At 38.1% G+C, this 25,151-nt stretch overlaps 2 protein-coding genes and 1 long non-coding RNA gene across 3 annotated transcripts; 1 reads left to right on the forward strand and 2 right to left on the reverse strand.

Annotated features, from left to right (window-relative positions):
- Nucleotides 1-832: 832 nt before the first annotated feature.
- Nucleotides 833-10,811, reverse strand: LOC131790854 (uncharacterized). The gene is made up of 5 exons (XM_059108109.2): nt 10,728-10,811; nt 9,058-9,118; nt 6,521-6,642; nt 3,891-4,807; nt 833-3,235 (listed from the first exon to the last, which is right to left on the reverse strand). The coding sequence occupies exons 2-5, from the start codon at nt 9,106-9,108 to the stop codon at nt 2,685-2,687; spliced, it is 1,641 nt and encodes a 546-aa protein (XP_058964092.2). The 5' UTR covers nt 9,109-9,118; nt 10,728-10,811; the 3' UTR covers nt 833-2,684.
- A 4,994-nt stretch (nt 10,812-15,805) lies between these two features.
- LOC131791354 (uncharacterized) lies at nt 15,806-20,067 on the reverse strand. The gene is made up of 4 exons (XM_059108692.2): nt 20,011-20,067; nt 19,685-19,806; nt 17,228-18,150; nt 15,806-16,685 (listed from the first exon to the last, which is right to left on the reverse strand). The coding sequence occupies exons 1-4, from the start codon at nt 20,059-20,061 to the stop codon at nt 16,117-16,119; spliced, it is 1,665 nt and encodes a 554-aa protein (XP_058964675.1). The 5' UTR covers nt 20,062-20,067; the 3' UTR covers nt 15,806-16,116.
- Nucleotides 20,068-22,657: 2,590 nt separating this feature from the next.
- On the forward strand, nt 22,658-24,562 carry LOC131791333 (uncharacterized). The gene is made up of 3 exons (XR_009340782.2): nt 22,658-23,116; nt 23,416-23,457; nt 23,735-24,562. It is a non-coding gene; the product is annotated as an uncharacterized lncRNA (long non-coding RNA).
- The last annotated feature ends 589 nt before the right edge of the window (nt 24,563-25,151 follow it).

The following is a 25,151-nucleotide window of genomic DNA, read 5'->3' on the forward strand; positions in this document are numbered from 1 at the left end:
CAACGCGCCTTCGTGGAAATCGGCTCAGTTGACTGAGCAGGCTGATATTAAATGAAATCTTTACTTACTTACCCCTGGAATACCGCTGACAACAACTGAGCGTCAGTATCGTAAAATGATTAACAGGAATTGACTATTCAGCCAGCGTATCTACAATATAAGAGATTATAGGTGATCTTACTATAAGTTATATACATGGTTTCAAGCAAAGGCGCTCTATTGTATTAAATGTGTCCTACGGCGAGTCGGCGACCCCCCGGTTGTACAACTGTGAACGAAACAAAAACGGCTCATTGAATGGAATCTAAAAGTGCGAACGTTCGTGACTCGAAAAAGGAAATATTAATACTTTATACAAACTCTGCGGGGCCCACAAATTATTTGTTTTTTTTTTTTTTTTCCTTTCTTCTCTAACCCCAAAAAATTGAATTAAGTCAGACTAGTCGACTGTGGAAATCAATGAATTTAAACCAAGGCCACCCCCTACAGTTTCCCAATATTTAGTTGAAAGAAATTTGGAAAAGGAGAAGGCCTGATAATGTTCTTGAAGAACATTTTCAAAGAAATCAACAACTGAAGTTATATGTAGTTTTTAGTTATTCTCACAGCCACTGCTCAAAACCAGATCTTAGGTTGATCGTTATCACTGTGACTAAGAAATATCTGTGCAGCATTCGATTTGAGTAATATTTTAAGTTATGTTCCAATCTCATTTTAGCCAGGGTCACTCGTAGGATCTGGGTTCGAGGTTTAGAATTACCTTTAAACGTAGCTGAAACTGGTGTGAATATGGCCAGAAAGATAAAAAAGATTCACCACTGGATTGGTTCCAACAGCCATTTATTTCAACACGATGCACAAGGCTCTTATCAATAGCTTGTCTTAGAGGTATTTGCATGGGGAATAATCCATATGAGAAAGTAATCCTAGTTTTGTTGTTATAGTGTTTAGTAAAACTGTTGACTTTTTTAAGCTTTTAAATTTTTTTTTCGGTTAAATGCGATTAAAATAATTTGATAATAACAATATACACTCCCGAATTTTAGTCGATTTTAGATTATTTGGTAGGCAAAGTTCAACTTTATGTAAGGCGAAAAACGGAAAATCGTCAATCTCTTAAAAAATGTTATCATTATTACTTTATAATTGATTCCAAAGTACAATCATGGATTCTTTTACCAACTTTTTACCAATTTTTTAATCAAGAGTTTTCTCTGTTGGTTTTAGAGCTCGAATATCTTAGATATTTTTCATGCAACGACTATCTTAAATCAAAGATAGCTGAATATGAGCGTTCTCTTTTTAACCCTACAAGTGATTTACATATAACTTCTCCCAATAATATCCATACATAATTCAGCTGACAGGTAGTGAGAATGCTCAAACTTACCAGATAATTATTATCTTGATCTAACACCAAATTCTCGTGGACTAATTTATCAGGAAATGTGACGCAGCTGGTGAGGAAGATAATAATCAGATCTCGGGAGTTAAAGGCCTCCATGACACGAGGGCGTATATTGCCTCCTCTCAATCGTTATACCAAACCACTTCGTACAGTTAAAACAAATTGTCGTGAAATTATCAAAGATGATCTCTTCAGCAAACACTTGTCTGCATAAATGCGGAAAAAAAATTTTGTGAGGAAAAAACCAAACAGACCTTGGCTTTTTTAAACTATAGAATTTATTGTGTGCGGAGAAATTGGATCGTGTGACGTTTTCTAGATGCTACCATGATCTGCATGATGCCTGATCAGAACTCCTGCGGTCATAGGAGCTATTGTTTGATCATAATAATGGCGGATCAGTGTCAATCTCTGAGCAGCTGCGCACCCACCCCTCCCCTAACCCAACAACAATCAACTTCTAACAAGTTGGTGTAGATGTTGGATTAGGGGAGGGGTAGGAGCGCATTTGCTCAGTTACTGAAAATGATTCCTAATGGCGACCGTGTGACGTCAAACAATTCAAAATGGCGCCTAATAGGAAATTCAAACATCAGAATTGCGAGTTATCTCCAGTTTTTGTAGATGTTGGTTCTTATCAGTTTATATTTTTCCTATTGAGTCGTCATGTTGCAAGACACTTTATCTGTTTTACGACAGTTTTTTCCACCAGTGTAGGACTAATTTACCTTAACTTGAGATAGTAGCAGATGATAATTACGTATATTTTAAATATGAGTAAGTTCATAGTAAAATATAACACTGCAGCTATACTGAGGGTCTCAGTGGAGTGATGACTTTTACAGCTAACTGTTAAGATTTTGGCCATTTTACGCCTAACGATTAATAATTACCTTCCACTTTTGTCGGTTAACTTTTTTTGACGACTTACGGTTAAAATGTGTTAATTTTTACGACCAACGGTTAAAATTTGTTAATTTTTACGCCCAACGGCTAAGTTTCTTTTGGCCGTTTTACGCTATGCTTCATGGCTAACCCCACTGGTACCACCCATACTGCTTTAATGATCTACGATAGCCACCCAACTTACATGTGATTAGAAATTATCCTTACAGGGTAAAATTAAATCAACTGTGAGAATTAAGACGTATCTTCAACACGATTTTGGTCTCCTGATGATTTCCTTAAGTCTTCCCACCTGTTGACTGACAATGCATCGGCTTTGTTGGGAGAAGTTATCACTTTTTCCTTGAGGTCGTCACAAAAAGATTGAGGCTTACATTCCTTTTCCGTTCTTGTTGGTCACAAGAGCTGCCAGCTTTGTATTGTAGGCGTTTACCATGTCGTTGATTTTTGTCATACATATCATGGATAGAGGCGCAATTTCCACATTCACTAAGGCATTGCATTGGAACTTTTTCAAAAACAGGTAATACCATTTCTTTTCTGCTCTTTCACCCTTACGCCGCCATAGCAGCGCGGCTGACTCGGGGTTATCATGTGTACCAAAGGCTAGCAATCCGTATCTCTTTCTAATTGGCAGACGGACACGGACTAATCGCATCGCGTTGAACATCCTCCACAGGTATTTACTCATCTTGTTCAAGCACTTCACTATGGAGACATTCAGTTCCTGACAGTGGTGGTATTCCTTATTTGCATCTCCCCAGTTTTCGATCATGGACACCCACAGGTCATAAGTTGACAACGGTGTGTTAAAGTCGCCCCTATCGATCGCCTTCATCTGCATTCCCTGTACCACATGTCGTATGGCGCCGCGGGTGTGATATGCCTCTGCAGCGTAGAGTAGGGCCTTAACAACGTTGTCTGTTGAGGCGAGAATTGTTCATGTCAATCGCTACGCAAAGTTAATTTTTACTCAGTATTGTATGTTATTTAAGCTTATGATGCAACATAGCTATTTCATGAATATTAGCGCCTAAGGTACTTGTTTTCAAATGCTCTTGTTCTGTCAAGGCTACTGAGCTAGATGTTAGTCATCTGGTGAAAACTGAAAAAAGTTCTCGGAATATTGTCAGTTTCACTTTTTCATTTTTCATCATAACTTGCTTGACAACCAAATCAATCGACCATTTATCTGTCGTAGATTTCAAGTGGTCAATGGTAACTCATGGGGTGAACATTGAAAATGAAACAAGAAAACTGCTCTAAGCGCGTGAAGACGCGAGTACTCAAATCGGGTTGACTTTAGCTTTGCATCGGACTGATTGGTCGAGAGAGTGGCGTGGGTTTCTAGATCAATCACAAAGGATAACTAAGATAAAACCAAAGGCATGCTGGACTGCGACGTAAGATGAACATTACATGAACGACTGATTAGTTGAGAGAGTGGCGTGAGTTTCTAGACCAATCACAAAGGATAACCAAGATAAAACCAAAGGCATGCTGGACTGCCTTTAACACTGAATGGATGATCACTTCATGTCGGTTTACATTTTTACTACGACTTATCACTAATCACCTATCTCGTTTGGTACATATCCTCCGTTTTGTGATACGGCTGCCACAAACGCTTGGTACCTATTATTGTGGGCGAGTCTGAAGGCTTGGTCGGATCTTGCCCCTTTTCTGAAATTTTCAGCGTTGTTCATGTTGTCGAACGCTGTCAGCCACTCGTTCAGAACCTGCCAAGGCGCAGCTTGCATGTTATTTTGAGCTGACATCGTCAACGCTTGAAAAAAATTGTTGTTGTACTTGAACATCTTATAATAAGCACTGGCCAATTCTTGCATTTTGTACCTCACTTTTGTTTCAAGTTTCGCAACTTTGGCAGCAAACGTTTCGGGTAGCTTGAGAAACATCATGGGCATGGCGAATTCCAGAGTGAAGGCGTATACATTTGTGTCAAATACAAGCTCTGAGGGTTTGCCAAATCCATTCGGGGCCGCGGCTTGAAAATACTGATTAAAGCTCTGTGTGAGGGTTCCAGAATTTACTCCGATGAGCCCGACGTCGTAGTCTGACTTGTAGGTGGCGCTGCCATAAGGTAAAGGAAAACACACTCCAGTTGCAGGGATCTCGAAACTTTGAATAATGCCGCTGTATTTGTCTCTCTTTTCCTTGCAAGCAATTAACTGTCTATTACTTTGAACCCAAAGAACATGGGTTACAAAAAGGTATCTAGCAGCTGTGATGTAAAGGAGGTTGATGGGGGTTCGTGTAGCCAGTAAATTTTGCCATGGTGTTGCGTGGTTGTTGTTGTTTCTGAAGAATTGCTCTGCTAACTGTGCAGCTGCTGCCCAGCCTCCTTTTCCGATTTGACCTTCAAAACTTGGTAGGGGGGTTTTCCACCGGTAATCCTTTGGATCTTTTTGGAAACCATAGGCATCAGCAATGACTTCTTTCAACCGCTGAGGAGTAATTTCCTCAACTGCGCGCCTGAAAGAATTGAGGAGGGGATAAATTTGTGATGACAATTTTGCACAAATTAATAAAAATGATAATATTTATAATGAAAAATAGTATTAACGATGAAAGTAGCATTTGTAATCGATGGAATTACTGAATGAGCCATGAGTGATTCTTTAGATCGTAGCGTCAATTGTCATTATGGACGTTAATAAAAAATAAGAGAAGTGGAGACTGAGGGTAGCTAACAATTTTCAAAATTGATTGACCTCACTGGTAGATTGCTTCAGAAACTTCTTTTACCAATCAGAATTTCCCAGAGAGATCAGTCAGTTTTCACTTTTTATCTATCATTATCATGTTGTTTGCACAAAAACTATGGGGAAACCCTCGAGAAATTGGCTATTCATCACTTTGAAGACCGCCTGATCTATCCGGCCAGTTGCGACTAATGATAAATGCTCCAAGCAGGTCACTGCCTGACATGGTTCGATGCTACTTTGGTTTAAAGATTTAATGAATGTAATCGAGAAGTTACAATTCACAGTTCCAACGTTTCGGCACTTCTGTCTAGTGCTTTCATCAGGGGTGATCTAAACGCTGCAAAAAGAGGTTCTTCTATACCCTCACTAATTAGCTACCCTTTTTTCTGACGAGGTGTAAATAGGCGTCAGGAAGTAAGCCGGCCGCTATCATCACGATTAAAAGGAGCGTGGGCGGCGTTGATATGCCAAGCTTTCAAACAAAGGCGCCGGTGGTAACGTCTATTAGAGGTGATAACTTTAGAGTTATTCAACCCAATTGTATGGTTAGTTAGGCATGTGTGCTCCGAAAAAGCTGAATTTTCTTTTTTGCGAAAGAAGACCGCTTTTTGATACTCTTTCAAACGTGTACCAAAGTGATGTTTGGTCTGTCCGATATAATCGTGATCACAGTCATTGCACGGAATAGAATAGCGTTCGTAGTTCTTTCATGACAGGATCCTTAGGTTTGGCAAAAATATGCACTAAAGTCTGAAAAGGATTTTGAGCAACGTTAAGGTTGTGGCTGTTCAAAATTCTCTTGGTGAGTTCTGTAACACCCTGAATGCAGGAAATAACAGCAAAACCAGTCGCTGGTTCCCTCTCATCAGGATTGCTACTAGTTGTAACTGACTTTTGGCAGTACGAAAAAAGGCTTTGGTAAATCCATTTGCCTTTAGGACATTAGAAATATATTTCCTCTCTTCAGCCAGTCCTCCTGAGTAAAGTTTTGGCTATAGAATTTTTATGGCAAATAGGGTGGTGAGAGTCGAAAGCGAAGTATTTGTCGGTGTGGGTAGGTTTACGGTAAACACTTGTCTCTAAATTACCCTGTTCACCTCTGTACACATTTAAATCAAGGAAGGGCAAATGTCTATCTTCTTCACGCTCAAGGGTGAATCGGATAGACGGCTCCACTGAATTCAAATGCGATAGGATACCAGAGAAATAACATCATCGACATATCGTTTCCAAAAAAAGGGTTTAACCTGTGAAGTGGCTAAGGCCCTTTGTCCCACGTCTTCCATAACCATATTGGCAATGACAGCAGCCACCGAACAACACAAAGGGCAGTTTAGAAAATTTGAGTAGGAGTATGCGCTTGGCTGGGTGAAAGATAAGCCCTCCTCTCCCCGCGTTTCAAAACGCTTCGCCGCCTCTGCAATTGAGAATTGCTTAGGGTTAAATTGCTCCATTAAGTTATGTTTGCAGCAATTCTTACCTTTCACCATCTGATTTTCCTCGGGGAGGCTCAGTTTCGCCATTTTCCGACAGATCACTTGGCTGGCTGTCGTCAACATCCATTCTGAACATGGAAGCCGGGTAAAGTTCCCTGTCACACTCCTGTAATGCAGTGCACAATTTTTGGCAATATCATTAAAGTGGTAATATTATTCACTTAAGTCTATTCTATTGCACTTATTTAAACGGTTAATGTAATAGATAGAGCGAGATCAGCTGAATATCTGGGAGTGACTAATGGAAAAATTAAGGTTGTGGAGAGTGGAAGAAATAAGTCTCCTTCTACGCTTGCCTTCAGGCAATATCCTCTTTGTGTTTCGCTGAACAGTTAATATCAGTAAAATCATAGCCAATGGCAGAAATAAAAAGTAGCGAATATTACAAATTATTAAATTTTCAACTCCGAATATTGCATTTCTAGTATTTTAATTCCGAGCCATCCTAGATGGAAATGCATCGCACCTATTGTCACGGAGCTGAAAAAAGCTTCAAATCTCCAAACGTTCAAGATTTGACAAAATTTGATGAAACGATTATTCCGTTCGCACTTGTTGAATACGAGATTGTTATTTACCATCTCATATCCGACACGTGCTCATGGATTAATTGTTAACTAACTAACCTTACTTTGACAACAAAGGTTGTAAAAGTTTCATTGTAAGAGGAAACTCGTGGCAGAAATATGCGAATCTAGTTGCACAATAAACCCTCCTAAAAACAGGTTAGCCCGAATAAGTTTTACTTTACCTTAGATTAGCATTACGTCGTTAAGCAAACAAGGAAAGAAGCTAGACAAAACTTTCAGCTACTTGAAGGGTGTTTTCTACACATAACGCCAGATTATCGTTAATCTTTTACACCCTAACATCAGTCTCCATATTCTCCATACCCGTCTCCATTCATTTTTTTCAGTACTGACAAGGAGAATTTGTTTACCCATCAAAGCTTCTTAGGTTGCGACCATTTCCTCTACTCTCATGATATTAATGATTAATTAGATTCTCGTCACTTTTAGGGTTTAAAGGGCCAGTACTTTAAAACGTAATTTGTGGTAATCCTTATTGGTATAAATTAATATTTTTCTGGCACGTATCAGAGGACTGGGGGCGGATGCGAGGTGCGCGGAGAGTTACGGGATAGTGGTTTGTAAGTAGAGGTCGTACGTAGGGCAAGGCATTCTGCGGTCAGCCTTCGCCGTGTTTAGTTGTTCGTTTTCGTTTTTGTATAAATTTAGAGCTGCATTTGCATACTACCTTAAGTAACTGTGTATAACATGTCATTCATAGGATACCCTAAAACCCCAAGGGTGGCACCGCTACCTTGCTTGGGGGCTCACGTTCCCCGTTTTTTCCACCTGCTGATTTTTTAGGGGTTTTCGTGTCCGGCTTTGGTGAATTTAGTTTACTTCAATTGTAATAGACTTTTGTTGGCATATCGATTTGGCGTTAAATAAACGGTGGCTTGGCTGGCCAACGCACCCAGATATCAACTCTGTGTACCCAGTTGAGTAGAGGAGGCAAAATTGCCAGCTGGTAAGGAAATTATTGATCTAGATTCAGATCGCTTTTCGAGATATCTTTATATTTTCCACTTACTCATTTGCAAATGCTAAACAATATATTCTTAACAGATCTGTGAATGGTTTTTGTCCAAAGTTTGGTTATTTGTCAATTAGCTCATCTTTTTCAGACTCCACGAACGATATTTGCTTTGCATCAGTTATCGAAAATTTTAGGTGATTTGAACATCTGTGTATATATACATACATACATACATACATACATACATACATACATACATACATACATACATACATACATACATACATACATACATATATATATATATATATATATATATATATATATATAGTGTAAGATTTTGACTTTCGTAAAACAGTGCTCAATACATAGGAGTAGAGCGACGTATATACTGTGGCAGGAAAAAGACAAATAAACTACAAGTTCATCCCTTCTTCCCACAATATATATATAAATATATTTATACACATCTCTGTATGTATGTATATATATATATTTACACATCTATGTATATGTATATATGTATATAAATATATATATATATATATATATATATATATGCACACATCTGGAAAAGAAAATCGATGGAGCATACACTGGAATGCTACGCACTGCCTTAAACAGATCATGGAAGGACCACCCCACAAACGAAGAGCTCTACGGCCACATCCCGCCAATAAGTAAATCGCTACAGCAACATAGGATGAGATTCGCAGGGCATTGTTGGCGCAGTAAAGAAGAACTAGCAGGGGATGTATTACTCTGGAAGCCAACACATGGACATCAGGCGAGAGGACGCCCAAAAAAGACCTACATTGACCAATTGATGGATGACATAGGATGCAGACTTGAAGAACTACCAACTGCAATGGAAGACAGAGAAAGGTGGAGGGAGCGTGTCATGGAATAGCGAGCATGCTCGACCTAATGATGATGATGATATATGACGGAGGTCGATAGGTTACACATTTCTTACCACATGTCCTTGAACCAAAATGAAAACCAAGATACTCAAAATTGGGATCATTCTGGAGAACCTGCAAATATCAACAAGGGCTCAGAATAATGTAATGTCATTTATAACACGTGATACAATATTCAGTCGAACAGAAAACAGCGAAGCCGCTAAAAATTTCACCATATTACACTCAACCTTCCCATGGGGTGCTGTGTGCGTGGCGGCACTTCGATCCTGTTTCAAGCGTTTTTTACTTTAGCGATCTTATTGCTTATACATCCTTTGTGTTTTGTTTACCATAAATATCGAATAATCATGATGGTAAAAGAGCTGTAAAAACTATCCGTAAAAACTATCCGCAGATTGAGCTTGTTCATGACTTCACTGTCATTTATTTAATCAACGGTGTTATCTACAGCGTGCGAGGTGTATTTTAAGGTTGTGCTACTAAGAACTAAGCATAAAAAAAAAGCACGAAAAAAATCGCAGCAAGAAAAAAAGGCTCATAACAATAAAAAACGTTTTTACAGTGACTACCAGAAACTCATTCTTTTCGTTGCATTAAGTTTTTTGCTTGCAAAAGCATCTATTTGATTAAAAAAATTTCAAATACGAAATCGCCGAGAGTATATAACATCTTCAAAACTGGACAAAAAGTTGAGGCCTGCTACGAGATATGGCCTCATAATTACCAAGATGATGTCACCGGTGTAAGAAAGGACTGTACTTTTTACAGGTTGTCTTAAGGTGACTCTGGTTGTATAACTTAGAGTGAAAGATGCAAAGAAACGAATGAAGTGGTTTTTGCCTTAAAATTCTTTTTGATGAACCAATCTTGCCTCGATGAAGACTTCCTTTTTTGCTTTTCAATCCTTTCGATATTCTAGTTAAAAGTTAATTGACTGCTTCAGGTTTTCATCAATATTTAAAGCAAATTCTTCAGTTCAAATTCTAAAATCTGCCCCTTTTTCTCATTTAAAAAAGGGAAAGAAAAAAAGCTCTTAGGAAAAGTATGCTATACGCTCTTTTCCTTCTTTCTTTCCTTCTGACTTTTTGGCGCGTAGCCATATATTCCGTAATGAATCAACAGTAATATTCATTTTAACGTAGATGACAATCCTGAATTAACGAGGAAATTGTTCTGGTGGAAAAGATCTCCCGAAACAATGATTAATCAGTCATCGCAAAGATAGACGTTTTTCTGAACTTCAGGTGTCTATAAGTTACTCAAATTGTGAAACTGTGAGTACTTCTACAGGCGTTCGTTCTACTGCTGCCTTAAACTGAGATAATTTTTATTTATCCTCAACATATCAGGATATAGGGTTTTCTGAAGTAATCGGGGTTCAGTGACAAGCCCCGTGAAGAAACACTGTGTTTGGAGGAACAAAATGAAGGACTCAGGAGATAAGTTCAACTTCCAATCAACCTCAATCATCCACTCAGGAACTTCTTTTTTCGAAACGATGTTTGCTTTTTTTTAAATGGACTTGAAGATCCCTGGCTTTCATTCAGTTTTGATTTGAACGAGTTGTTTGAAAAGCTAAAAAGCTAAAACCATTACAAGCTTTAATCCAAATTCGACCAAATTCCTGCAGTAAAAGAGTCATACTTGTTAAAAAATTATACCCTTGCCTCTTTTGTTGTACGGAAACGTAGTGTGTGTACTTTGAAAGTCTTTTACCTACCTCAAATTACTAGCAGTTGCCTTTTGACTTCCAAGTTTCAGATCCGTGCGCTCTGTCCGGTAGCCAAGTGGAACTTCCAAATGAACTAAGAGCGGGTAAATAATTATGGCTTCTGGTGGACCTTGCCACAAGCTTAGTAATGTTTAAGAAATGACTTCAAAATGCGTCATTAGTAATATGAACACAGAAAACTACCACACATTCTTGGCTGGTCAAATGACGATACTCACTCAAAAAAACGAAAAAACAAAAACACCCTGATTGAAGACTTTATTACATACAAATAAGGTAAAAGCTGAATTTTGCTTAGCGTCTGTTTATGCTGTTCGTCCTTCAACGGAAATTCTTTGTATGAAAAAATTTCCCACTCGACAAATGAAGCCACAAATTTGCTGCATCGTCAAGACTTGACATACCGCATGTTGGGTTGCTTATTAGATCAACACTTTACACGATAATGAGTTAAAAGTCCTATAGTGGCCTCGAAATTATGGTCAGCAATGACAAAAAAAATAAAAACGAGAGAAAAAAGAAAATTGCGTGCATGGAAAGATAAGGCCAAAAATTGGTCTGTTATTTCAAAAACTTATTTCAGATTCCATTAAACATTAATGGTTTGCTGGTACTCTGAGCACCAACAAAGACTCGTTTGAATGAAGTGCTTTTTAATCAAGACGCAGTCTCTCTAAAAGCGGTCCGGTGCGTTTCGGGTCGAAAAATCAATTTCCTTAAAATTTTGCTTAGGAATCTATCTCAGTCTAAAATTTTTTTTGTTTGACACCTTCTTTGGCGCTACCGCCATGACCTGAAATATACATCTTTTTATCTCGGCTTAGCACAAAATTTCCAAGGTGTATTGTTGGCAAACACCATGGAAAAAAATTGAATAAAATGGAAAGGTCATCTATATCTCTCTGTTCCCGAAAAAGCTTCTAACCAGCCAGCATTGTCTGGTTGCGACTGTATTAATTTTACCAATGACATGTTTTGAAATCATTAGTAATTAAACGTCCCTACGCTTGTGGCAAGACCACTTTTAGCTGTAAATCTCAGTAGTCCTTTGTGTTTTGAAGTTTCATTCAACTTCGAAAAGAGCGTACAAGTACTATTAGGGCCTTGTTTTTGCTTTAATTATTATCTAGTAAACCAAATCAAAAGGTGAGCCAAGAAGTTTAAGATAAGAGTATAAATTTTTTTGATTGAAGCGGTTAGTTTGTAAAAAGTAGACTTGACTGAAAAATCAAGAAGAGATAGAAAAAAAGAAACGGTGAGTTAGCGGAGATATAGATGTTACAAAATGTTTCTAACATTTCAGGTATCGATAATTAAATTTAAGCATTGCGAACTCGACCAAATAAGATACTGTTAAAAACGTCCCTGTTGGTTTCTTATTATAAATTACTAGAATGAAGATTCGCCTCGCCCGTACAAAACATGAAGAAATGTAATAAACTAAATTTTCTTCCAGTTTTCGACAAAAACGACATTAAATGTAATAAATACTGAATATAGCTGACAATAGGTGTCAGAAAAAAATCGTGGGCCAGAAAATATTGACTTTTTGGATGTCATTAAAACAATGACAATTGTTCTTTACATTTTGTAGTCGTTTAGACCGTTGAGAAAAGAAGATTACCATAGTAACACCCTTAAGGAGTAGATTAGTATTATTTTCTGAAAGAGACTTAGATGAGACAAATCGCAAATTATCAACTGACCTCTCATTTGACGACAAAAACGTAAATTCAAATCAAAAGAAAATTGGAGTTAACTAATCAAGACTTGTGGCATGGTTCAAATAATCGTATGTTTTATAAGTTAGGGTCCTAAAAGAATACTGAAAATTTCTAACATTTGAGAATCAGAATCTTATCAATGCTGTCAAAATGAAAATTGGTTAAGTAAGTTTGTGGCCAGTCTAATATTTTGGTCAGCTCGTATAACTAATTTGGACTAAATGATTCTGTCACGCGGTGGAATGAAAGCTAAAAAATTCATCCAACAATTAACTATACGCTTTATTAATCACCTACAATGCTTTCAAATGAAGTTCTTTGAAAAGCTTTTAACCTTTCAAAAGGTACGCCTGGTACAACTACATACTCGTAGAAGTATTGGTGGAAACATTGAAGGGTTTTCTAGACGCTTTTAAGTGTCTCTAATAACATGCAATTAGCAATGGTCAAACAATAAAAGAGCAGTGTTAAATCGTTTACAAAAATTTTTTTTTTTTTCATGAAAGGATAAAGCTTTTTTTCAATAAGGTTTTTGATCTGAAGCTCAACTTATATTTGTTTCTGGGTTATGAGCTGAAAGAAAGGGAAAGAAACGAACCGCGACTGGTAGTCAATTAACTTGTTCAGGGCCAGCAGTGTCTGGTAGCGACTGTATTAATTTTACCAATTACACGTTTTGAAATCATTAATAATTAAAACGTCCTTACGCTTGTGGCTAAACTAGTTTTAGTTGTAAATCTCAGTAGTTCCTTGTGCTTTGTGCTGCTTTCATTCAACTTCCGAAAAGCGCGCACTAGGACTGTATTGGGGTCTTGTTTTGATTTGTCTCTGCCTTACGATGAGTTAATCAAATCAAAAGGTAAGGCAAGAAGTTCAAGCTAAAAGTATATATTTCTTTTATTGAAGCGGATAGTTTATGAAAAGTAAACTTGTAACTGAAAAGTCAAGAAGAGATTAAAAAAAACTGGTGAGTTAGAGGAGATATATATGTTACAGAATGTTTCTAACATTTCAGGTATCGATGACGCAACTTAAAAGTTTCTAACAGTTCAGGTGTCGCTTGTACGCTCTTTTCAGATTTTTATTTTGTATTTGAATTTGGTAAAAATGAATACAGTCGCTCCTAGATACTGCTGGCTGATAATAAGCTTTTTTAAGGAACAGAGCGGTGTGGATAACCTTTTCATTTTATTCAATTTTTTTCCATGGTGTTTGCCCACACTACACCTTGGAAATGGTTATACTTTTTTCTTAAGGGTCTAAATAGACCAGAAAATCTGACAGAAAAAAAAATACAGTTGCTCAAAAATCTTTTGCTCACCTTTTGATTTGACGCACTCCCAGAGGGGCAGTGAATCAAAACATGACAAAAGCACCAATATCTCGTGAGTGCTCTTATTCGAAAGTTAAATGAAGCCTCAAAGCACAAAGGACTACTGAGATTGACGGATAAAAGCGATCTCGCAACAACCGCAGACGTTTAATTACTAATTATTTCAAAAAATTTGATTGGTAAAATTGATGTAGTCGCTACCAGACACTGCTGGCTGGTTAATTACTTTTCCCCAATAGAGCGATGTGGTTAATCTTTTCTTTCTATTTTCAATTTAGTTTTTTTTCAAAGTGTTTTCCTACTGAGCTGTATGATCATCTGCATGACGAGACCTCCAAATGGAAAACCAAGATTCGCAGCCTCATTGATCCAATAAAAAAACTAAAAAAGTCACTGTCTGGAGCAAAAGAGATTTTGGATGACCTTACAATTACCTTAAGAGTTATCTTACCTAATGAAACAAAGGCGCTTTATTGTTTACAAAGTGTCTCACGATAAAACCTTTTTCTCTAGTTTTTTCGTTTGTCTCACGATCTTCTTACGGTCTTCTTCAGGCGAGGAGGTCGACTGGTCATGCGTGATCTTATAAAGCATGAGGCTCTGCTGTGATTAGTTGTTTTTCAACAGCTCTGATTGGTGCTTTTCGATCCTTGCTGTTTCACTCAGTGATTTGATCCCTCGGCGGTCCGCTGTCGTACGGATCTCCTGTTGTTGTCTTTTTTGATCATGGGCATCCACGCTTCTGGAATTTCTTTTCCACTATCCCTGTTGATGTTGTTCGGGTGAAGTCTTATATGAATTACCTCTTTGACCCTGCGCGTGTAGTAATAAGGGTCACGATCAATAAACTTTACTTTGTTCCAGAGTGGCTTGTGTCCGGTGTTGTGGGCATGTTCTGAAACGGCGGAGGTCTCGGTACGGGTGAGTCGGATGTCTCGATCGTGCTCCTTAATTCTGTCTTGCATAGGTCTTCCAGTCTCTCCGATGTACACCTTGCCGCACTCACAGGGAATCCTGTAAACTACGCCATCTTTTTTAGCCGGGTCGACAGCGTCTCACATTTGTACGTCGTCGTAGCTTGTGTTACAAAGAACCAGAAAAAAGGAGCCTCATCGAATAGAATCTAACGATTGAAATTGTTCAGGATTCAATTTAGAGTCAGTTGATTTCTAAACCCTAAAAAAGGGTTAGGTCAAGAAGAAGCATGTCAAAAATTTGCCGAGTAATTTTGAAATAATCATTGACGATTTAAGCGAGCTATTTGAAACCTCTGGCGAATATTGTCGGTTTCTTTACTTTTGTTCTTTTAACCGAGAAAAGTAAGGCTAGTGATCAATGTAAAGCCCTAAATTGAAACCATGGACATCCCATGTGATTTTCCACTGACAACCTGAATCTGGTTTTTGAGGAAGATTGACGATTGAATTTATGACCACTGTTTTGAGTTATTCTCTCGGCGGCCTCTCTATGCTTATTAATCTGACTGAGGGTTCATTTGTCTAAGACAGTTTCAATCCTCATTACGCATGCACTACTCGACTTAACAGACATCTTAAACTCCTATCCGAATCTCCCTCAGCCAGACTCACTCGTGGGATCTGGGTTCAAGAATAAGTTCAACTTAATGAACAGAAACAAGTTATCACTTGATTGGTTCCAACAGTTTATTATTTCAAGATGCAAATGGTTCTCACAAATTACTTGTGTAAACAGTTTTTGCCTGAGAAATAATTCATAGGAGAAAGTAATCCTAGTTTAGGTGTTCCACATTAAAGTGTTCAATACGACAGTTGGCTTTTTAAACCTTTTTTTTTCGAATAAATGCGGTTAACTTAAGTTGACAAAGAACAATTTACACTCCTGAATTCTAGTCGTTTATATTCGCTTAAGTTACGTTTGAATCAAGTTTAGACCAAAATCGTTTCACTTTCATGCAAGACCAAGTTTTCAGTTGATTTTTCTGGGTCGACAAAGGAATTCGAAGCGAAAGGAAAAACTGCTCTAGATTCAAGAGTGTAATTTGGCATTTATCCCTCTTTATCTCCTTTAAGATAATAAAGAGAGCTAAACTTTGATGGTAGATACTTTAAATGTGGGCAAGTTAAAGATTAACTATAATAGTGTCGCTATACTGTTTTGGTGGTGTATGATAGCCGCTCATCTTACACATGATCAGTTGTAGATTCTCCTCTCTGATTAAATATTTGTTAGAATTTGGATGTATAATTGATTAACGTTAGTAAAGTCTCTTGACGATTTCCTGAATTCTCCCTATCTGTACGCTTGATAATGTGTTGCCTTTGTTGGGAGAAGTTCTCTGTTAAGCCATAACATCTCCGTCCTTGTTGGTCACAAGAGCTGCCAGCCTTGCATTATAGGCATCCACTACGTTATTGATTCTTGTCATACAAGCCACGGAGAGACCCAGGTTAGCGGCGGGTGCCTGAGCTGCTACGTTCACCATTCCATTACACTGGAACTTTTTCAAAAAGTTGTAATAACTTTTAGGTTCTGTAGCTTGGCCATTTCGCCGCCATTGCAGCGCAGCAGCTTCAGGGTCGTCGGTTGTACCAAAGGCTAGCAATCCCTGACTGCTTCTAGATGGCATACGGACACGGACTAGTCGCATCGCGTTGAACATCCTCCACAGGTATTTACTCATCTTGTTTAAGCACGCCGCTATGAGGACATTTGGGCCACAGTGTGCGTACTCCTTATTTGCATCTCCCCAGTTTTCGATCATGGACACCCACAAGTCATAAGTTAACAGCGGTGTGTTAAACTCGCCCCTGTTGATCGCCTTCATCTGCATGCCCTGTACCACATGCCGCATGGCGCCGCGGGTATGATACGCCTCTGCAGCGTAGAGTAGCGCCTTAGCAACGTTGTCTGTTGAGGCAGGAATTGTTCGTGTCAGTCGTTACTTAAAGTTAATTTTAGCTCACTATTGCATGTTGTTTAACCTTATGATGCAACATAGTTATTCCTTGAATAAGCGCCCGCGGTATTTGTTTTTGAATACTCCTGTTCTGTTAAACCACTGAGCTGAATGTATTTCTTGTAGTGAAAACTGAAAAAAGTTGTTCTCGGAATATTTGTAGTTTCGTTTCAATTTTTAACCATCATATTTTTATAGCCAAATCAATCGACCGTTGATTTATTGTAGATGTCAAGAGGCAATTATAACTAAACATTGAAAATAAAGACAAGAAAACTGTTCTAAGCGCGGGAGGACGCAAGTACACAAAACGGGCTTGACTTAGGCTTTGCATCCGACTGAATGGTCGAGAGAGCGGCGTGGGTTTCTGGACCATTCACAGATGATAACTAAGGAAAACCAAAGGCATGCTGAAACTGACTTTAACACATAATAAGGAAACATTTCAAGTCGATAAGCTTAAAGACTTTTAGCTCAACGAATCATTAATCACCTATCATACTGGGCTCATATCCTCCGTTTTGTGATACGGCTGCCACAAACGCTTGGTACTTATTATTGTGGGCGAGTCTGAAGGCTTGGTCGGTTCTTGCCCCCTTTTTGAAATTTTCAGCGGTGTTCATGTTGTCGAACTTTGTCAGCCACTCGTTCAGAACCTGCCAAGGCGCAGCTTGCATGTTATTTTGAGCTGACGTCGTCAACGCTTGAAAAAAATTGTCGCTGTACTTGAACATCTTATAATAAGCACTGGCCAATTCTTGCATTTTGTACTTCACTTTTGTTTCAAGTTTCGCAACTTTGTCAGGAAACGTATTGGGAATCTTGAGAAACATCGCGGGCATGGCGAATTCAAGAGTGAAGGCATAAACATTTGTGTCAAATACAAGCTCTGAGGGTTTGCCAAATCCATTCGGGCCGGCGGCTTGAAAATACTGATTAAAGCTCTGTGTGAGGGTTCCAGAATTTACTCCGATGAGCCCGACGTCGTAGTCTGACTTATAGGTGGCGCTGCCATAAGGTAAAGGAAAACACACTCCAGTTGCAGGGATCTCGAAGCTTTGGATAATGCCGCTGTATTTGTCTCTAGTTTCCTTGCAAGCAATTAACTTTCTATTACTTTGAACCCAAAGAACATGGGTTACAAAAAGGTATCTAGCAGCTGTGATGTAAAGGAGGTTGATGGGGGTTCGTGTAGCCAGTAAATTTTGCCATGGTGTTGCGTGGTTGTTGTTGTTTCTGAAGAATTGCTCCGCTAACTGTGCAGCTGCTGCCCAGCCTCCTTTTCCGATTTGACCTTCAAAACTTGGTAGCTTCTTCCATTGATCTTTATTGGGATCCTTCTGGAAACCGTAAGCATCAGCAATTTGATTTTTCAATGGCTGAACATCAACATCGATTGGTGGACCAACTGCGCGCCTGAGAGTATTGATGAGAGCATAAATCTGATTAGCCCGGAATTGTTCAGCAAGTGTTCATTTACGAAGAGCTAGATAGACAAAATCGCAAGTCAAGAGTTTATTTTCCTAGCAATTTCCGGTTATTGATAGGACAAAGTTAACTTTTGGTTCTTGTCTAGTAGATTTACTAATTTTCTTGAATGCATTTACTTGCTGTCATCTCGTTTAATAATTGTGCCAGTCATAATGATGATGAAGATGTTTACCGTTTGATTGGTGCAATATCTGAATCTCATCTTTTGTAGTAATCATGATAACAATAGTTATAATAATGATAAAAATAATAGTTATAATAATGATAAAAATAAATCTGATCCGGCTTAGGGATGTGGAGGCTATTCATGGTCAACATTTGGAAATGATTGATCTTAGTGGCCGATTACTTGGGAGACTTTGGCATGGTTATCACTTAGAATTGTTCGATCGAGGCTTTTTTTTTTTTGTCTCATTTGTTTCTTTTTTCTTTTAATCGCTTTCATCATGACAATGTGGAACACACAATAGAGCGAGGCTCCAAATTAAGTGTGCCCTTAAGAGAGGCACTGTGAGAGCAGAGTGTCTTCTCTAAGAACACAACGCATAGTCTTGGCCAGGTCTCGAACCCGGGCCTCTCGACGCAGAGTCCAGTGCACTGACCATAAGGCCTATGCGCCTCCACTGGGTCTCTCACTGCGCCTCCCACTGTGACTCCCTCGAGTCTGTGAATTTACAAGCTATTCTTCCATTAATACGCAAAATATACCACAGTGTTGTACTGAAGGATACTGCAAAAATACAGACAGAAAGCCAAGCAAAATGACCGTATTGAATGATCCAAACCTAAGTTTTATTCCATTTTTTGGGCTTTACTTTTAGAGAAACGAAATTTTAAGTGTTTGTTTTTGTACGGACCTCGCTCCCCTCGGTGGGTACTGTCACGACCTCAGACCAAGAGAAAATAAGCCACCAATTCATATTCTCTTGCACGGATCAATATTCCCCGGTACAGCTTTCGCACTCGGTTGGTAAGAATTTATTCCTACAGTAGTTGAAAATGGGGTTTCTGGCGCATTTTGAGAACACTCCTTGATTTTAAAGGTAACTCATATTTCATGATACATTTGAAAACGGGGTTGATTTCAAAGTACAGACTTAAAGTACAGATTTAGACATTGTGAAGAGGGTGTGAAATTATTCACTTGTGAAAAATTTAAATGGTCTTTTGAAATCGAGGTTGATTTCAAAATGTGCAAGAACAGGAGCCCATTCTCCTGGCAAGAACTCTTTGCTTGAAATCAATGGTTGACTTCAAGTCAACTCTGAAATCAAGGTTGATGTACTTCATGAGTTCCCCTTCAAAATCAGGGTTGTCTCCAAAATGAGCCAGAACTGTGTTTTGAAATCAACGTTGATTTCAAGTTAACCTTGAAGTCAAAGTTAAATTTATGAGTTACCTTTTAAATCAAGGTTGATCTCAAAATGCACCAGAAACTCCATTTTCTGTCTACTCCTACCTTTCACTATCTTCTCCTCCTTGAAGGAGCTCAATCTTGTCGTTTTCCTGCAGATCACTTTGCTGGCTCTCGTCAATATCCATTTTGAACATGGAAACAGGGAAAAGTTCCCTGTCACACACCTGTGATACAAGACCCATTGTAAGAGAAAACTGCATATGGTAAAGGTCACTGATAGGTATTTCACTTAAATCGTTTAAATGGCTTACGGACATAAATTCTGAAATATCAGATGCGGGTGACAGTAAGGCAAATAAGAAATGTTGAGACTAGACATGTAATGTTAGCCAAAGTCATGAAATTAAGGTCAGGTAAAACCCTCTTACCACACGGTCCTGAACGAAGACGAAAATCATGGCACTCAAAATCAATAACATTTTGAAGAACCTACAAATATCAGCGGTTAGTAAGAATTTCATATTGTCATTTATCACTAATCTCATTAGATGAGTTTGGCCGAGATTCGGCTAAAAATTCATCCCTGTCTTCGACTGCTTATTCACAGGCACAGAATCATAGTTTTACCAAGCTGAACCATAACCATGATATTCATACTTTTAAAAGTCTCTTAATTTGGGGTAACACCTATCCCACCACAGAAGAGTTTATTCTCGAAATTGGCCAAAGAGGGCCCCGTGGCAGTTCTCACATCAGTCTTGTTTTCAGACATTCTGACTCAAACTAAGCCTTGTCCTCAAACAATTTGAGCCGTATTTAAGCTCGCGGAAACGATTCGCTAAATTGAACCATACTCATTGAATGGTAATGTATCGCTTTGTATGTTGTATTTTGTAGGAACATTTCCGTTGTGTCAATTCATATCAGTTCGTTGCCACTTATCGCGGCAATGAGAGAACTTATTCGATGAACATGGCGTGAGATCCGCGCTCAAACGAACACTTTTTCAAACATTTCCTCCTTGTATCTGATAAACAACTATTCGCAAGTGCCTTGGTACAATTAAGGATTTATTTCACCGGTATCTTTCAAAGTTCTATAATTTTTTAAGGAGCCCATGCGTTGGCATACACAGACAAACTTAACTGAATCAGTCACTCAGGATGTGATATTTTCTTAACCAATGTTTGCCTTTCCTCAATAAATTCATTTTCTTTTTTTTCCAATATTTACCTTTGTTAATCCCTGGCCTATATTGTCTATTGATCTGAATAAGTTTTTCGAGGGCTTCAATGGCCCAGGAAATTTGATAGATATTATCTAAAATTCCTTCTGACATACGCAAAGGGATCATTCTTCTCTAAACATTGTACCTTTTTTTTTATATATGCATGTAGTGCGTGTACTTTGAAACTCCCTGTCCTACCTTTCAATTAGGAGCAGTTGATGAAGACCAAGATCCGATGAGGAGCTCTCTGATCGAAAGCTAAATGAAACTTTCAAATACGCCAAAAATAAGCTGAATATTTATAGCCCATTACAGACATGCCACAAGCTTAGCATTATTTTAGACATAATTCAAATCTTGTCAGAGGTGACCTACCTGTAACTACCAGAAACTGGACAGCAACTTAAGGTCATACGTGACTGATCACAGTGTCCCTTTATTCAAAACACAAAAGAGGCTACTATTGAAAAATTTATGATTAGATCCTTGGAATTAGGTAAGAGCTTATGTTTAAGCTTATGTTTAAGCTTATGTTTAAGCCACAAGCTTAACAATGTTTAAGACATAATTCAAATCTTGTCAGAGGTGAACTGCCTGTAACTACCAGAAACTGGACAGCAACTTGAGGTCATATACGTGACTGACTAGAGTGTCCTTTTATTCAAAACACAAGAGAGGCTACTATTGAAAAATTTATGATCAGATCCTTAGAATTAGGTAAGAGCTTATGTTTACGCAGTTTGAATTGTTCCTTGTTACCTTTCTCCCCGTAGTATTAAGTTTTTTATAAGAGAAAAAAACTCCCATCGTGGCAAAGATACCAGTTCACTGCTCCGTCAAAACTAGACGAAGGCTGTCTAGTTTGCTCATGATCATCAAAGCTATAAAGGCAATAACGAAAAACAACGACTTCATTAGTTTATGCAATGAAAAGTATCGTTTCCTTGAAGTCCTGATCTGAGTCGAAAAACCAAAACTATATAAATGAACTTTCGAGACGAAAAAAATGTTCCGCTCTATAATAGGTGATATACGAAGGTCTCTGTGCACTGTAAAACGAAAAGAGCCAAATTGACCCCAAAACCAAATTGGCCCCAATTTCTCGAGGGCCAGTTTGGCCCATCAAGGTTCGTTTTGGACTATTTGAGCCAAAACGGGCGGGACAGGTACCATTTCGACCCCTCCAAAATCTGAATTGGCCCCTATGAATTCTACTTTGGGACTTTTTCTCAATTTGGCCCTTCCAAGAGCCAAGTAGGATTGACCAATTTGGCCCCAACGAGGTGCAATTTTTGAAAAAAAAGAAAATGTAAAAATAATTTTCTTTTTTCGACCATATTTCGTTCCCTATACTATTCCTTATAAAGTGTTCAAATTTTCAACGGTTCCTCTCGTAACTGAACACCGAGTCACACAACGAATTAATCGTTGGCTTTTTCTCGAGACGTGAGCGTGAGCTGCCTGTGATGGCATAAGTCGAACCTAGACCACGTGCGTCGGAAACAATAATGAATTATAGCAGCGAATTCGTCACTGAAGAGGCTGTTTTTTGGCTACAGTCGTATGGAATGAGACTTAAGAAAGGAAAGGTAGGCAAAAGAAATTTCTTAACAACGTATTTTACTGCAACTTTACATTCACAAACTTGACCGCTCCATTGATCTTTGTTCGTATCATATCTTGCAGAAAAAGACAGTTGCGATGGCCACGATCTCCTTGCCATCGCCTAAGATGCAGACGTGCCAAGGCACTACAACCCTATTATAAAAGAGCGTCTGAAGCTCAAGAAATTGATTGCAATGAACGCTGAACCTAGAGATGACACGAGTTCTTCGTCGGTACGATAATTAATTTTCCCACCAGAGAATTTGACGCATGAATGGTTCGCCTCTTCTCCCGAGTCTTGTTGAGTCTCAGCGGTTTCGCAACTAAAGTCACGTGATCAAATTTTGGCGCCGAGAGATAGAGACGGTTACAGTTCGAATACTGCATTTGCACAAGATGGATTTAACTTACTTCAAGATTCTCTGATTTTAGGATCTCTCACTCTGAATTCTTGAAAAGATGAACTGATATTTTTATGTCTATGTCTTTGTTTGCATCCACTTAAGCTGATTTTTTGGCTCTCACTCTTTCAGCGTGCAGAATCAAGTCCTTCGAGTAAGACGGTTCAAACGTCGATTGATGATTCAGATAACATCAGCGATTATGAAAATTTAGAGGTGACATTGGCACCGAAAGAAAAGGGTAAATCGCCCAAGGATCTCTGTTTTACGGACGAGGCGACAGAACTGAGCACTGTCTAAGTAAGTTCTTGTATATTAAACTTAGCAGGATGATGAAGAGTACATTATCGATTACTTTCTTTCGATTATATCCTAAAGGAAAACACACAAGGTGCCAGTTGGTTAGTTAAAGATGACAAATCTCGGGGATTGACGAGATTTGCTTTATTTTTATTGAAATATATTAGATATGTATTTACTTGCACCATGCATAAAACAAAGTAAACCCAATTTTTAAATCTGGTAAATTAAAAAATTAGTGAATTGACAGGATGTTATCAGACAGTTTAATTTTTTTGAAAACAAATGTTTACCTACAGGTTCCTCCTGAATGGCTTTCAAAATTTCAACTACCATCGAGGGTAAGAAACTTTTCTTTGTTTTGTTTTTTAAGTCTACAAGCAATCCTTATTTATTCATGAATACTGAACTAAAACTGAAGTGCAAAGAGGTATGATTTCTTTTCTTGATAAGTACATATACAGTTTGGTGAAAATACATCATTGATGGATCACCATTATTGTGTTTTTACTTCTTATGCACAGTTTGCTTACAAATATTTTGCTACTTTGTAGTTGCAAAAATTTACTGTTCTCCAACAACAAATTAATTTGCTCATTTGTTTGTTTTTTTGTACAGTTCTCTGCCTCAGTAGAGTTGGATACCCAGAAGGAATATCTCATCAGCAGCCTAAAGTACTCTGAGCAACAGTGGATTGCAAAAAAAAAAAATTGCAGAGTATCCTTGTATGGTTAGCAGGATACTAGACTAAGTTGACTTGGAAACTGAATGGATTGGTATGGTCTAAAAATCTATTGCTTCACCTCTTCTGCTTGCAGTGAAGAGAGACAATTTTGTGGTGCTGAATCTCTTGCCTTAAACTAAAAAGTTGCAAAATAATCACTCTCACCTTTTTAGTTCATGACCTTTGTTCTTGTGTGTTTGTCATCATATGCATTTAATGAAGTTGTGACCATTTTGGAGGTACAAGTCCAAAAAACTGCTACTTTGGTACTAAGATGAACAGCTAAAATTTCTGAGCCCATTTGCCAATGAAGTCCAGATACAAAGGTTCAAGTACTTTGGGGTGTATTAATTTTGCCTTTTTGTTTAGCTTTTTTGATTTTGCAATTTTTTAAAATATTCCTGTTGTCAAACCATTAGATAAATATTGGACATAGAATAGCTGATTTTTTTCAGATATTTTGGGAGTCATACATTAGTTTTTCAAGTCTTGAATGGGAGACAAATTACACAAATTGAGCTAAATTTCCACTTTCATTTCTGGTGTTTTAGCTTATAGTTTTAGAAAAACAATATATATATATATGTAAATGTGGGGGTAGAGTCTACCTTGGCATAAAGTGCTCAATGCTGTGGTAGCAGAGCTAAGTATACATAAGTTAAAGAATTAAAGAGGACACATCAATTCTCTGTGACTCTGAATTTCGCACCTAAGTGCTTGTCAGACAGAACTTTTCTGTCTGACAAGTGCTTAGGCACAAAACTCAGTCACAGAGAATTGATGTGTCCTCTTTAATTCTTTAACTTAAGTGTGTATATATATATTCTTTTTTTTTTCTGGCTACAGGCACTTTTTGCACTTTGGCTTGATTTTAATGTGGTTGTAAAACTTGTTTTTATTGCATAGAGTAGCTGATGTTGATTCAGCAATCAGAGATTATGTCCAGCACAAATTTTAATTGTTGGAGATCTTCAATACATCAATCACCTGAATATAGTAACAGAGGGAAGTGTAATTTGTCACTTCTCACAAGAAAAGATTCTTGATGCTCTCATTGGGTTACTTGGCTCATTTATATTTTCTTACAATCGGTCAAAGGCAATTTTGACTTTTTTTAGAGCCAGCATTGCTTGAAATTGGGCACAGGCAGACTCTTGTCACTGTTTCCTCTATTTTCAATGACTTGGCAAATGCCTGCGGTAGTACTTGCTGATAGTTTATATTTTGATAATATCTAAAGTAGCAATATGAGTGTATGTATTCTCACACCCACTGGAAGAATACTCTTTGCTTCTCTAAGGCTCTTTGTTT

Source organism: Pocillopora verrucosa, chromosome 2 (assembly GCF_036669915.1).
Source record: "Pocillopora verrucosa isolate sample1 chromosome 2, ASM3666991v2, whole genome shotgun sequence".
Taxonomy (NCBI): Eukaryota; Metazoa; Cnidaria; class Anthozoa; order Scleractinia; family Pocilloporidae; genus Pocillopora; species Pocillopora verrucosa.